We start from the raw sequence: 15,451 nt of genomic DNA, 5'->3' as shown, positions 1-15,451 counted from the left end.
TCCATGAACTAAATGAATAAATGAGAAAACTACAATTAATTTCATACAGACAAAGCTCTGCAAGAAGGAGGTGTATAAATCTTACATGGATAATATGAAAAACTAAATAGATTGATGCCTTGTGCCAAAAACAGAGGTCACCCAGATTCAAAATGAAGACCCCCTTCCCTGTATTTTTTGGAAATAAAAAAAAATAATCTATATATATAATTGCCTTATTCTGTCTGTCTGTCTGTCTGTCTGTCTGTCTGTCTGTCTGTCTATCTGTCTGTCTGTCTGTCATGCTCCAAAATTGTGTCCTTACGGTGACACAAAGCTGATTGGCCGCTGGGCTCGCCATGGCCCCGCCCCCCCACACGGATTGGCCGCTCGCCCAGGCTGCGCCCCCACACGGATTGGCCAGCCGCTCGCCCAGGCTCCGCCCCCCCCACAGATTGGCCTCTAGCCCCGGCACCCTGCAGGCATTGGCAATTCAGCCACGCCACGCCCCGCCCCCCTCACGCAATGCACGTTAGCTCTGGCCCCACCCCCTCCCTCCCCCCGCGCATTTCTCTAACTGACACGGCTGTCACGGAGGTGAGTACGGTACTCCCTATCCCCCCCCAACCCCCCCCCCCCCCCCGGCCCCCGCTCCCAAAGGGGTGGTGTGGATACTCACATGGTTACAAGCGCTGTCACGGAGGTGAGTACTGTACTCCCTCCCCCTCCCCCGGCCCCCGCTCCCACGGCAGTGGTGGGAGTGGTGTGGATACGTTGGTAACCATGCTTGCATGGTTACAAGCCCATCAAGGTCCTGCTGCGCCGGAAGGTCCACACGCACACACACAAACATACACACACATCAGATCACACTCACACTCACTCTCATACACACCTCACACACACCTCACATCGCATCCACATACTCACGACATCCTGGGATATCGCTTGCTTCTCGGCGGCGAAAATGTGCTGTTGTGATCTTCCAGGACCTGACGGAGGATCACATGGCCAGAAGCATGTGATATCCCCGGATGTTGTGAGTGTGAGCGCGTAAGTGCGATATCGTCAGTGTCTGTGTGTGTGAGTGGATGCGATCGGGTGTGTGTGAGTGGATGCGATCGGGTGTGTGTGAGTGGATGCGATCGGGTGTGTGTGAGTGGATGCGATCGGGTGTGTGTGAGTGGATGCGATCGGGTGTGTGTGAGTGGATGCGATCGCGTGTGTGTGAGTGGATGCGATCGGGTGTGTGTGTGAGTGGATGCGATCGGGTGTGTGTGTGAGTGGATGCGATCGGGTGTGTGTGTGAGTGCATGCGATCGGGTGTGTGAGTGTCGGCAGAGGAGCAGGGCGTGCTGGAGGAGGCTGGGAGCAGAGAGGCTGATCATGGGGAAGAGGGAAATGCTGATGCTGAAGGAGGCTGGGATGGGAAAGCTGGGAAGAAGGAGGCTGGGAGGAGAGAGGCTGATCCTATGGAAGGCTGGGGAGAGGAGGCTGATGCTGAGGGAGGCTGGAAGGAGAGAGGCTGATGCTGAGGGAGGCTGGGACGAGGGAGGCTGATGCTTAGGGAAGCTGATGCTGGAGGACGCTGGAAGAACAGAGGCTGATGCTGGTAGAGGCTGATGCTTGGAGAGGCTGATGCTGGGGGAGACTGGGACAGGAAGGCTGATGCTGAGGGAGGCTGGGAGGGGGAGGCTGGGAGGAAGGAAGCTGGGAGGAGAGAGGCTGATCCTTGCGAAGGCTGGGAAAGGGAGGCTGATGCTGAGGGAGGCTGGAAGGAGAGAGCCTGATGCTAGGGACAGAGACGCTGATGCTGGGAGGAGAGAGGCTGATGCTGCGGGCAGAGAGGCTGATGATGCGGGTAGAGAGGCTGATGCTGGCGCAGCATGGCGGATGGAGCACGTTTGGTAATGCGCAGCATGGCGGATGGAGCACGTTTGGGAGTGCGCAGCATGGCGGATGGAGTACGTTTGGGAGTGCGCAGCATGGCGGATGGAGCACGTTTGGGAGTGCGCAGCATGGCGGATAGAGCACGTTTGGGAGTGCGCAGCATGGCGGATGCAGCACGATGGCGAGTGCGGAATATGGCGGATGGAGCATGTTTGGGAGTGCGCAGCATGGCGGATGGACCACGTTTGGGAGTGCGCAGCATGGCGGATGGAGCACGTTTGAGAGTGCGCAGCATGGGAGATGGAGCACGATGGGGGGTGCGCAGCATAGGGGATGGAGCACGATAGGGAGTGCACTGCATGGGGGATGGAACACGATGAGGAGTGCCCAGCATGGCGGATGGAGCACGTTTAGGAGTGCGCAGCATGGCGGATGGAGCACGTTTGGGAGTGCGCGGCATGGCGGATGGAGCACGTTTGGGAGTGCGCAGCATGGATGATGGAGCACGATGGGGGGTGCGCAGCATAGGGGATAGAGCACGATGGGGAGTGCGCTGCATGGGGCATGGAGCACGATAGGGAGTGTGGAGTATGGCGGATGGAGCACGTTTGGGAGTGCGCAGCATGGTGGATGGAGCACATTTGGGAGTGCGCAGCATGGCGGATGGAGCACGTTTAGGAGTGCGCAGCATGGGAGATGGAGCACGATGGGGAGTGCGCAGCGTGGCGGATGGAGCACGATGGAGAGTGCGCAGCATGTGGAATGGAGCACGATGGGGAGTGCGCAGCATGGCGGATGGAGCACGTTTGGGAGTGCGCAGCATGGCGGATGGAGCACGTTTGGGAGTGCGCAGGATGGGAGATGTAGCACGATGGGGGGTGCGCAGCATAAGGGATGGAGCACGATGGAGAGTGCACACCTCTCCCCAACACACACACACGCGCGCGCGCGCACTGCACAACACACCACACACACACACTGGAAACCACAAACAACTGCCCTACACAGACACCCACACACAGACAACGCTGCACACACAAATATACGCACATACCGCACATATATATAACAAAAATCATACATGAACTACACAATACGTAAATTCTAGAATACCCGATGCGTAGAATCGGGCCACCTTCTAGTCTATATATATAATTGCCTTATTCTGTCTGTCTGTCTGTCTGTCTGTCTGTCTGTCTGTCTGTCATGCTCCAAAATTGTGTCCTTACGGTGACACAAAGCTGATTGGCCGCTGGGCTCGCCATGGCCCCGCCCCCCCACACGGATTGGCTGCTCGCCCAGGCTGCGCCCCCACACGGATTGGCCAGCCGCTCGCCCAGGCTCCGCCCCCCCCACAGATTGGCCTCTAGCCCCGGCACCCTGCAGGCATTGGCAATTCAGCCACGCCACGCCCCGCCCCCCTCACGCAATGCACGTTAGCTCTGGCCCCACCCCCTCCCTCCCCCCGCGCATTTCTCTAACTGACACGGCTGTCACGGAGGTGAGTACGGTACTCCCTATCCCCCCCCAACCCCCCCCCCCCCCGGCCCCCGCTCCCAAAGGGGTGGTGTGGATACTCGCATGGTTACAAGCGCTGTCACGGAGGTGAGTACTGTACTCCCTCCCCCTCCCCCGGCCCCCGCTCCCACGGCAGTGGTGGGAGTGGTGTGGATACGTTGGTAACCATGCTCGCATGGTTACAAGCCCATCAAGGTCCTGCTGCGCCGGAAGGTCCACACGCACACACACAAACATACACACACATCAGATCACACTCACACTCACTCTCATACACACCTCACACACACCTCACATCGCATCCACATACTCACGACATCCTGGGATATCGCTTGCTTCTCGGCGGCGAAAATGTGCTGTTGTGATCTTCCAGGACCTGACGGAGGATCACATGGCCAGAAGCATGTGATATCCCCGGATGTTGTGAGTGTGAGCGCGTAAGTGCGATATCGTCAGTGTCTGTGTGTGTGAGTGGATGCGATCGGGTGTGTGTGAGTGGATGCGATCGGGTGTGTGTGAGTGGATGCGATCGGGTGTGTGTGAGTGGATGCGATCGGGTGTGTGTGAGTGGATGCGATCGCGTGTGTGTGAGTGGATGCGATCGGGTGTGTGTGTGAGTGGATGCGATCGGGTGTGTGTGTGAGTGGATGCGATCGGGTGTGTGTGTGAGTGCATGCGATCGGGTGTGTGAGTGTCGGCAGAGGAGCAGGGCGTGCTGGAGGAGGCTGGGAGCAGAGAGGCTGATCATGGGGAAGAGGGAAATGCTGATGCTGAAGGAGGCTGGGATGGGAAAGCTGGGAAGAAGGAGGCTGGGAGGAGAGAGGCTGATCCTATGGAAGGCTGGGGAGAGGAGGCTGATGCTGAGGGAGGCTGGAAGGAGAGAGGCTGATGCTGAGGGAGGCTGGGACGAGGGAGGCTGATGCTTAGGGAAGCTGATGCTGGAGGACGCTGGAAGAACAGAGGCTGATGCTGGTAGAGGCTGATGCTTGGAGAGGCTGATGCTGGGGGAGACTGGGACAGGAAGGCTGATGCTGAGGGAGGCTGGGAGGGGGAGGCTGGGAGGAAGGAAGCTGGGAGGAGAGAGGCTGATCCTTGCGAAGGCTGGGAAAGGGAGGCTGATGCTGAGGGAGGCTGGAAGGAGAGAGCCTGATGCTAGGGACAGAGACGATGATGCTGGGAGGAGAGAGGCTGATGCTGCGGGCAGAGAGGCTGATGATGCGGGTAGAGAGGCTGATGCTGGCGCAGCATGGCGGATGGAGCACGTTTGGTAATGCGCAGCATGGCGGATGGAGCACGTTTGGGAGTGCGCAGCATGGCGGATGGAGTACGTTTGGGAGTGCGCAGCATGGCGGATGGAGCACGTTTGGGAGTGCGCAGCATGGCGGATAGAGCACGTTTGGGAGTGCGCAGCATGGCGGATGCAGCACGATGGCGAGTGCGGAATATGGCGGATGGAGCATGTTTGGGAGTGCGCAGCATGGCGGATGGACCACGTTTGGGAGTGCGCAGCATGGCGGATGGAGCACGTTTGAGAGTGCGCAGCATGGGAGATGGAGCACGATGGGGGGTGCGCAGCATAGGGGATGGAGCACGATAGGGAGTGCACTGCATGGGGGATGGAACACGATGAGGAGTGCCCAGCATGGCGGATGGAGCACGTTTAGGAGTGCGCAGCATGGCGGATGGAGCACGTTTGGGAGTGCGCGGCATGGCGGATGGAGCACGTTTGGGAGTGCGCAGCATGGATGATGGAGCACGATGGGGGGTGCGCAGCATAGGGGATAGAGCACGATGGGGAGTGCGCTGCATGGGGCATGGAGCACGATAGGGAGTGTGGAGTATGGCGGATGGAGCACGTTTGGGAGTGCGCAGCATGGTGGATGGAGCACATTTGGGAGTGCGCAGCATGGCGGATGGAGCACGTTTAGGAGTGCGCAGCATGGGAGATGGAGCACGATGGGGAGTGCGCAGCGTGGCGGATGGAGCACGATGGAGAGTGCGCAGCATGTGGAATGGAGCACGATGGGGAGTGCGCAGCATGGCGGATGGAGCACGTTTGGGAGTGCGCAGCATGGCGGATGGAGCACGTTTGGGAGTGCGCAGGATGGGAGATGTAGCACGATGGGGGGTGCGCAGCATAAGGGATGGAGCACGATGGAGAGTGCACACCTCTCCCCAACACACACACACGCGCGCGCGCGCACTGCACAACACACCACACACACACACTGGAAACCACAAACAACTGCCCTACACAGACACCCACACACAGACAACGCTGCACACACAAATATACGCACATACCGCACATATATATAACAAAAATCATACATGAACTACACAATACGTAAATTCTAGAATACCCGATGCGTAGAATCGGGCCACCTTCTAGTATTATTATAATTCCACAAACAAAAAAGATGCAATTTCACAAATTCACCACAAGATGGCAGCAATGCATATCTTTTTATTTCCTGTGTGAGCTGTGTACCTATATAGGAGCCTATGTGAGGGCTCACATGGTATATAGGGGGTGTCAGCATACTTAATATTGTCATTATTAAATTATATAATTAATATTCATGCAAAATAATAATTATAATTAATATGTTAATATTACTATTGAACTAAATTCAAGCCTCTGCAAAGATCACGGTCTCTCATGTAGCCACTTTGAAAAATTAATTGCCCACCCCTGGTTTAAGGTGTAACAAGCCTGACATGCCAGTGTAAGGAGACTTATAAGCCAAGCTTAGTTTCTAGCTTTTCGGTTTTATTCTAAGTCATATATTAAGGCTCATTAAAGGGACGATATTGATTTTTAGGATTACTACTTCCAATAGGTGGCACTGGAATCCTCCATAAATCTGAATCTTATCAACCACAGACATATAACTGTACAAGAATATAACTACTACGGTATAATACTGCCCCCTATGTACAAGAATATAACTACTACGGTATAATACTGCCCCCTATGTACAAGAATATAACTACTATAATACTGCCCCTATGTACAAGTATATAACTACTATAATACTGCCCCTATGTACAGGAATATAACTACTATAATACTGCCCCTATGTACAAGAATATAACTACTATAATACTGCCCCTATGTACAAGAATATAACTACTATAATACTGTCCCCTATGTACAAGAATATAACTACTATAATACTGCCCCTATGTACAAGAATATAACTACTATAATACTGCCCCTATGTACAAGAATATAACTACTATAATACTGCCCCTATGTACAAGAATATAACTACTATAATACTGCCCACTATGTACAAGAATATAACTACTATAATACTGCTCCTATGTACAAGAATATAACTACTATAATACTGCTCCTATATACAAGAATATAACTGCTATAATACTGCTCCTATGTACAAGAATATAACTACTATAATACTGCCCCTATGTACAAAAATATAACTACTATAATACTGCTCCTATGTACAAGAATATAACTACTATAATACTGCTCCTATGTACAAGAATATAACTACTATAATACTGTCCCCTATGTACAAGAATATAACTACTATAATACTGCTCCTATGTACAAGAATATAACTACTATAATACTGCCCCTATGTACAAGAATATAACTACTATAATACTGCTCCTATGTACAAGAATATAACTACTATAATACTGTCCCCTATGTACAAGAATATAACTACTATAATACTGCCCCTATCTACAAGAATATAACTACTATAATACTGCCCTCTATGTACAAGAATATAACTACTATAATACTGCCCCTATGTACAAGAATATAACTACTATAATACTGCCCCTATGTACAAGAATATAACTACTATAATACTGCCCCTATGTACAAGAATATAACTACTATAATACTGCCCCCTATGTACAAGAATATAACTACTATAATACTGCTCCCTATGTACAAGAATATAACTACTATAATACTGCCCCTATGTAGAAGAATATAACTGCTATAATACTGCGCCCTATGTACAAGAATATAACTACTATAATACTGTCCCCTATGTACAAGAATATATCTACTATAATACTGCCCCTATGTACAAGAATATAACTACTATAATACTGCTCCTATGTACAAGAATATAACTACTATAATACTGCCCCCTATGTACAAGAATATAACTACTATAATACTGCTCCTATATACAAGAATATAACTACTATAATACTGCCCCTATGTACAAGAATATAACTACTATAATACTGCCTCTATGTACAAGAATATAACTACTATAATACTGCTCCTACGTACAAGAATATACAGTGCCTACAAGTAGTATTCAACCCCCTGCAGATTTAGCAGGTTTACACATTCGGAATAACTTGACATTTGGACTGTAGATCAGCCTGGAAGTGTGAAATGCAGCAAAAAAGAATGTTATTTCTTTTTTAATTTTTTTTTTTAAATTGTGAAAAGTTTATTCAGAGGGTCATTTATTATTCAACCCCTCAATCCACCAGAATTCTGTTTGGTTCCCCTAAAGTATTAAGAAGTATTTCAGGCACAAAGAACAATGAGCTTCACGTGTTTGGATTAATTATCTCTTTTTCCAGCCTTTTCTGACTAATTAAGACCCTCCCCAAACTTGTGAACAGCACTCATACTTGGTCAACATGGGAAAGACAAAGGAGCATTCCAAGGCCATCAGAGACAAGATCGTGGAGGGTCACAAGGCTGGCAAGGGGTACAAAACCCTTTCCAAGGAGTTGGGCCTACCTGTCTCCACTGTTGGGAGCATCATCCGGAAGTGGAAGGCTTATGGAACTACTGTTAGCCTTCCACGGCCTGGACAGCCTTTGAACGTTTCCACCCGTGCCGAGGCCAGGCTTGTCCGAAGAGTCAAGGCTAACCCAAGGACAACAAGGAAGGAGCTCCGGGAAGATCTCATGGCAGTGGGGACATTGGTTTCAGTCAATACCATAAGTAACATACTCCACCGCAATGGTCTCCGTTCCAGACGAGCCCGTAAGGTACCTTTACTTTCAAAGCGTCATCTCAAGGCTCGTCTACAGTTTGCTCATGATCACTTAGAGGACTCTGAGACAGACTGGTTCAAGGTTCTCTGGTCTGTGAGACCAAGATCAAGATCTATGGTGCCAACCACACACGTGACGTTTGGAGACTGGATGGCACTGCATACGACCCCAAGAATACCATCCCTACAGTCAAGCATGGTGGTGGCAGCATCATGCTGTGGGGCTGTTTCTCAGCCAAGTCCGCATCCATGGGAAGATGGATAGCACGGCCTACCTGGAGATTTTGGCCAAGAACCTCCGCTCCTCCATCAAGGATCTTAAGATGGGTCGTCATTTCATCTTCCAACAAGACAACGACCCAAAGCACACAGCCAAGAAAACCAAGGCCTGGTTCAAGAGGGAAAAAATCAAGGTGTTGCAGTGGCCTAGTCAGTCTCCTGACCTTAACCCAATTGAAAACTTGTGGAAGGAGCTCAAGATTAAAGTCCACATGAGACACCCAAAGAACCTAGATAACTTGGAGAAGATCTGCATGGAGGAGTGGGCCAAGATAACTCCAGAGACCTGTGCCGGCCTGATCAGGTCTTATAAAAGACGATTATTAGCTGTAATTGCAAACAAGGGTTATTCCACAAAATATTAAACCTAGGGGTTGAATAATAATTGACCCACACTTTTATGTTGAAAATTTATTAAAATTTAACTGAGCAACATAACTTATTGGTTTGTAAGATTTATGCATCTGTTAATAAATCCTGCTCTTGTTTGAAGTTTGCAGGCTCTAACTTATTTGCATCTTATCAAACCTGCTAAATCTGCAGGGGGTTGAATACTACTTGTAGGCACTGTAACTACTATAATACTGCCCCTATGTACAAGAATATAACTACTATAATACTGCCCCTATGTACAAGAATATAACTACTATAATACTGCCCCTATGTACAAGAATATAACTACTATAATACTGCCCCTATGTACAAGAATATAACTACTATAATACTGCTCCCTATGTATAAGAATATAACTACTATAATACTAACCCTATGTACAAGAATATAACTACTATAATACTGCCCCTATGTACAAGAATATAACTACTATAATACTGCTCCTATGTACAAGAATATAACTACTATAATACTGCCCCTATGTACAAGAATATAACTACTATAATACTGCCCCTATGTACAAGAATATAACTACTATAATACTGCCCCTATATACAAGAATGCAACTACTATAATACTGCCCCCTATGTACAGGAATATAACTACTATAATACTGCCCCTATGTACAAGAATATAACTACTATAATACTGCCCCTATGTACAAGAATATAACTACTATAATACTGCTCCTATGTACAAGAATATAACTACTATAATACTGCTCCCTATGTATAAGAATATAACTACTATAATACTGCCTCCTATGTACAAGAATATAACTACTATAATACTGCCCCCTATGTTCAAGAATATAACTACTATAATACTGCCCCTATGTACAAGAATATAACTACTATAATACTGCTCCTATGTACAAGAATATAACTACTATAATACTGCCCCTATGTACAAGAATATAACTACTATAATACTGCCCCTATGTACAAGAATATAACTACTATAATACTGCCCCTATATACAAGAATGCAACTACTATAATACTGCCCCCTATGTACAGGAATATAACTACTATAATACTGCCCCTATGTACAAGAATATAACTACTATAATACTGCCCCTATGTACAAGAATATAACTACTATAATACTGCTCCTATGTACAAGAATATAACTACTATAATACTGCTCCCTATGTATAAGAATATAACTACTATAATACTGCCTCCTATGTACAAGAATATAACTACTATAATACTGCCCCCTATGTTCAAGAATATAACCGTTCCTATGGTTGGCATGAATCCTGTTTGCTATAGAGCAGAGTGTGGTCCCATGTTGTCAGTGATGTATATATGCTACTTTTGTATACACTGTTCTCCCTTGGTCTCTGGGATCCAGTAATGATTTAGGCTGAGATGAAACTGAGATCTTGGAATCTGTAAAAGACATAAATAAGTCTGACCTCCTGTAGTCACTTTCTTAGTCTTCCATAAATATCGCTTTTTTTCTGGAGCCTCTTCTAGCGGCTATTATTGGCTCATTGGGAATAGTCCTGGTGCCTGCAAAACTCATCTATTTGTGGCTTCAGGCGGCCGGGGGCAGGAATCGGAGAGACCAAAAGTCAGACTTTAGGAGAACACAAGAGAACAACTCACCCGAAATGCACGTGAGGGAAGAATAAGGATATAATATAGGAGATTAAAGGGACAGAATGATGAAGATGAAGAGTGTGGCGTAGTAGTTGTTGCGTTATATGGCTGTATTATACAGACTTTTCCGAAATTCTTGAATATTGAACACAATACTGAGCAGCTTCTTCTTAAAAGATGATGATGATGACGGGTGGAACGATGTGTCGATCCCTCCTGGTCTTCTCCGTCCTGTGTCTTCCGAGCGTCTTCATGGAGCAGACGCGTCTCCTGGAACAGAGGAAGCCTTTCTTCGAACGTTTCAGAAGGTTGGAGGAGCAGGTGAGGCCGAATGATAAGAGTCTCAATAGTTATCATTAAGGTGATTTCTATTCATGCAGTTTCCCAAGTCTCCATGAAATATTCCCTTATTATGAAATCTATTCCATAGGGAGCGCTGTTCTAGTGTACTGGTCCTGAGGTACATCCTGTATTATCCTCCAGAGCTGCACTCACTATTCTGCTGGTGCAATCACTGTGTACATACATTACATTACTAATCCTGAGTTACATCCTGTATTATACTCCAGAGCTGCACTCACTATTCTCCTGGTGCAGTCACTGTGTACATACATTACATTACTAATCCTGAGTTACATCCTGTATTATACTCCAGAGCTGCACTCACTATTCTGCTGGTGCAGTCACTGTGTACATACATTACATTACTGATCCTGAGTTACCTCCTTGTATCAGCCTCTATGTTGGGTGATATATCTCCAGTGAGTGATATCCGCCTCTTTGTTGTGTGATATATCTCCAGTGACTGATATCAGCCTCTTTGTTGGGTGACATATCTCCAGTGACTGATATCAGGCTCTTTGTTGTGTGACATATCTCCAGTGACTGATATCAGCCTCTTTGTTGTGTGACATATCTCCAGTGACTGATATCAGCCTCTTTATTGGGTGACATATCTCCAGTGACTGATATCAGCCTCTTTATTGGGTGACATATCTCCAGTGACTGATATCAGCCTCTTTACTGGGTGACATATCTCCAGTGACTGATATCAGCCTCTTTATTGGGTGACATATCTGCAGTGACTGATATCAGGCTCTTTGTTGGGTGACACATCTCCAGTGACTGATATCAGCCTCTTTATTGGGTGACATATCTGCAGTGACTGATATCAGGCTCTTTGTTGTGTGACATATATCCAGTGACTGATATCAGTCCCTTTGTTGGGTGACATATCTCCAGTGACTGATATCAGCCTCTTTATTGGGTGACATATCTCCAGTGACTGATATCAGCCTCTTTGTTGTGTGACATATCTCCAGTGACTGATATCAGCCTCTTTGGTGTGTGACATATCTCCAGTGACTGATATCAGCCTCTTTACTGGGTGACATATCTCCAGTGAGTGATATCGGATTTTTTGTTGTGTGACATATCTCCAGTGACTGATATCAGCCTCTTTATTGGGTGACATATCTGCAGTGACTGATATCAGGCTCTTTGTTGTGTGACATATCTCCAGTGACTGATATCAGCCTCTTTATTGAGTGACATATCTCCAGTGACTGATATCAGCCTCTTTGGTGTGTGACATATCTCCAGTGACTGATATCAGGCTCTTTGCTGTGTGACATATCTGCAGTGACTGATATCAGGCTCTTTGTTGTGTGACATATATCCAGTGACTGATATCAGTCCCTTTGTTGTGTGACATATCTCCAGTGACTGATATCAGCCTCTTTGTTGTGTGACATATCTCCAGTGACTGATATCAGGCTCTTTGGTGTGTGACATATCTCCAGTGACTGATATCAGTCCCTTTGTTGTGTGACATATCTCCAGTGACTGATATCAGTCCCTTTGTTGGGTGACATATCTCCAGTGAGTGATATCAGTCCCTTTGTTGGGTGACATATCTCCAGTGACTGATATCAGTCCCTTTGTTGGGTGACATATCTCCAGTGACTGATATCAGTCCCTTTGTTGGGTGACATATCTCCAGTGACTGATATCAGTCCCTTTGTTGGGTGACATATCTCCAGTGACTGATATCAGTCCCTTTGTTGGGTGACATATCTCCAGTGAGTGATATCAGCCTCTTTGGCATGTGACATATCTCCAGTGAGTGATATCAGTCCCTTTGTTGGGTGACATATCTCCAGTGACTGATATCAGTCCCTTTGTTATGTGACATATCTCCAGTGACTGATATCTGCCTCTCCTCTGTAAACCATGCTGTACTATTATAAGCTCTCGTACTATTATAGGTTGATGACTTCATGTTTCGGTTTCTTTGCAGTTTCGTCGCTTTCAAGACGTAACCTTGACCCGCCTACAAGGAATCGCTGAAAACTACAACATCTCCTACAACATTGATGCACGTTTCCACAACATTTACGACCAGCAGGAATCATTGTCTAAAACCTTCAACGACACCAATGAGGAGACTCAGAATGAGCTGAACGGCATCAAATTCTGGCTGAAGAAGATTCAGAAGAAAACCAAAAAGTTGGACCTCAAGATCACCGCCCTAGAGGAATCCATGGCAGAGAGATACAAACAGCTGACCAAGGAGAACAAAGCTAGAGACGTGACGATGGCCAACCTGACGTCATCCCTCAGCAGCCAGAAAAGGATCATCTACCAGCTGGTGAAGGACAAGAGCGAGTTACAGAAGGGGATGGAGATGTTCCGCGAGTCCATAGAAAGACAAGGAGGCAAAATAGCCAATCTGGAGAAGCAGTTGCAGAATATGCAGCAAAATGAGATTTTATTGCCAAGTGCTTTGTTGGCGCCACAAGAAATAAACCGAACCCCGGAAACGAAGCAAGAGCTTCCACCACAAACAAATACGGAGCCTAAAACCATCCAGCAACGCATAGTGAAGCTTCAGGCCAAGCATAATCAGAGGAAGAAGCTGCAGGAAGAGCAGCAGGTGCTGATGACCACCATCAATAAGATGGCTCCCATGGCAGCTCAACGTGGACAGGAGACAAGGACGATTGGTCCATCAGAGGAAGAGATGACTGGTCAACGAGCTACAAATTCACCACCGAGCATAACGCTGGTCCCAAGACACAACCAAAAAATTGACCAGAATGAAGACCAGGAGGCGGCTCACCCCATCAGCAATTCCATCCAAGTGTCAGCCTTAAGAGCAAATGTGACCAAGAACAATGATCCTCCAGGATGGGAGAGAACTACAAGGAGGCCACCACCTGTCACAAAGGCCCCAGAAGAGGCCACCAAGGCTCCAGCAAAACGTAAGATCACCAAATGTAGATAAAGGCAGGCATTGGGAGGGTTTTGGGTCCAGTCTATTGTCCTGTTTGGTCTAACTATGAGATCAGTGACTTATATATGGCATATATGTCACCAACTAGTGACCAAGAGGCATGGGTCAAGTAGTATCTGATAAATATCTGACATAAGAACCTTAGATGATCCTCCTGCCCTACATAGTTTATCAAAGTTGGTCGGAAGAGAGACTGTGAGGGACGATAAGACTGAGTACATGTAGTGTCGAATTTGAAGGTACCGATAGTGAAATTTTAAGGGCCAAAAGGTAGCAAAACCCTAGAATGAGTATCAACTATGTCGGCAAAACCAAAAAGTTGTTGGTCAGACCATGGTTTAGTCAACCTGCTTTTCATATGATCAGACTAATATAAGGTTAGACAAGAAGGTCAAGGAGAAATATTCCGACATTGACAAGAATTTTTTCATAGAGGTAGTTGCCCACAAATATGAATTCGGGTGTACGGGGCCTAACCATAATTCCTCTATTTCCACCCACCTGGAGTAGGCTCTAAATGCTGACCAGGCTGGGATGTATTGCGGATGAGTAGCCCAATAATATTTAATAATATCTGGTATGCCCAATCCATCTGTCTAATTTAGTTTGACTTTAACTAACCCAAGTGAGAAGATTGAACACCATTCCGTTCACTTTGAGGAACACTAACGGTAGAGTTTTGAATAGACATAAAAGTTTGAGAAGTACGGGTCATAATGGCTGAAATTGTCAATAGTAGACTATTCCATTTATTGAGTGACCGTGACTACCTTATTTCATTGATCAAATGAGCTAGTTGAGTTTGAATAACAAGTGTCACGTGTATAGGGACAGGCTCAGGGCTAGCTCTGACTGTACCATCTGGGACCATGCACTTTGAACATAATTTTTCCTTTAGGCACATTCAGGGTTAATTCCTTCTCTGGTGCAGCAGCAGACTTGCTCAGCTTACAGCAGTTAATCAACTTCTGGCCTGGATTTAAGCCCTCTGCTTCCTGGACATGATGTTGGTTATTCTATTCAAATAGGAGCTAGCCTGGGAGCAGAGAGGACGTGGTTGTTGCTGTCTGATGTGGTTTGTTTCTACTTGTTTTATTTTTGTACTGTCACACTGTACTAAGGGAGACGCTGAAGCTACAAGCAGTGTAGCTTCAGAGTGCAGTTAGCAGGCAAACCACCAGAGGGGAGTAGAGTAGTCAGTAAACCAGGTCAGCAGCAGTAGGTCTTGTCAATAGCAAAGGGATAAGCAAATTGTGGTCAGGTGATAGCCGAGGGTCGGAAGCCGGGAAATCACGTATGCAACAGAGGTGAGTGACGGAGCCGAAGTTAGGAATGAGGATACAGGTCAGATGCTGGGAAGTCCAAGTACAAACAAGGGAGGACAAACAGGTCCGGACCAGGATAAGACAGACAGAGAAGGGTACACAGTAAACAGGAGCAGGTAGTCAGGGACCAGGACAGACGGATGAACAGAGG

At 47.1% G+C, this 15,451-nt stretch overlaps 1 protein-coding gene across 2 annotated transcripts in view; it reads left to right on the top strand.

Moving 5' to 3' along the window:
- The window catches only part of PTX4 (pentraxin 4), a 67,924-nt gene that overhangs the window by 48,683 nt on the left and 3,790 nt on the right, over positions 1-15,451 (top strand). Inside the window, exons 1-2 of one of the 2 annotated variants that reach the window (XM_075318426.1) lie at positions 10,630-11,001; positions 12,980-13,943. In XM_075318426.1, the coding sequence (XP_075174541.1) occupies positions 10,858-11,001; positions 12,980-13,943 (1,108 nt within the window). In that variant the 5' untranslated portion in view covers positions 10,630-10,857. Of the gene's footprint in view, positions 1-10,629; positions 11,002-12,979; positions 13,944-15,451 lie in introns of those variants that run through there. The other variant, XM_075318427.1, reaches the window with a different exon arrangement.

This window comes from Anomaloglossus baeobatrachus, chromosome 7 (assembly GCF_048569485.1).
Source record: "Anomaloglossus baeobatrachus isolate aAnoBae1 chromosome 7, aAnoBae1.hap1, whole genome shotgun sequence".
Lineage (NCBI taxonomy): Eukaryota > Metazoa > Chordata > Amphibia > Anura > Aromobatidae > Anomaloglossus > Anomaloglossus baeobatrachus.
Note: the sequence above shows the minus strand (reverse complement) of the source record. Positions and strands in the feature narration are given on the sequence as shown.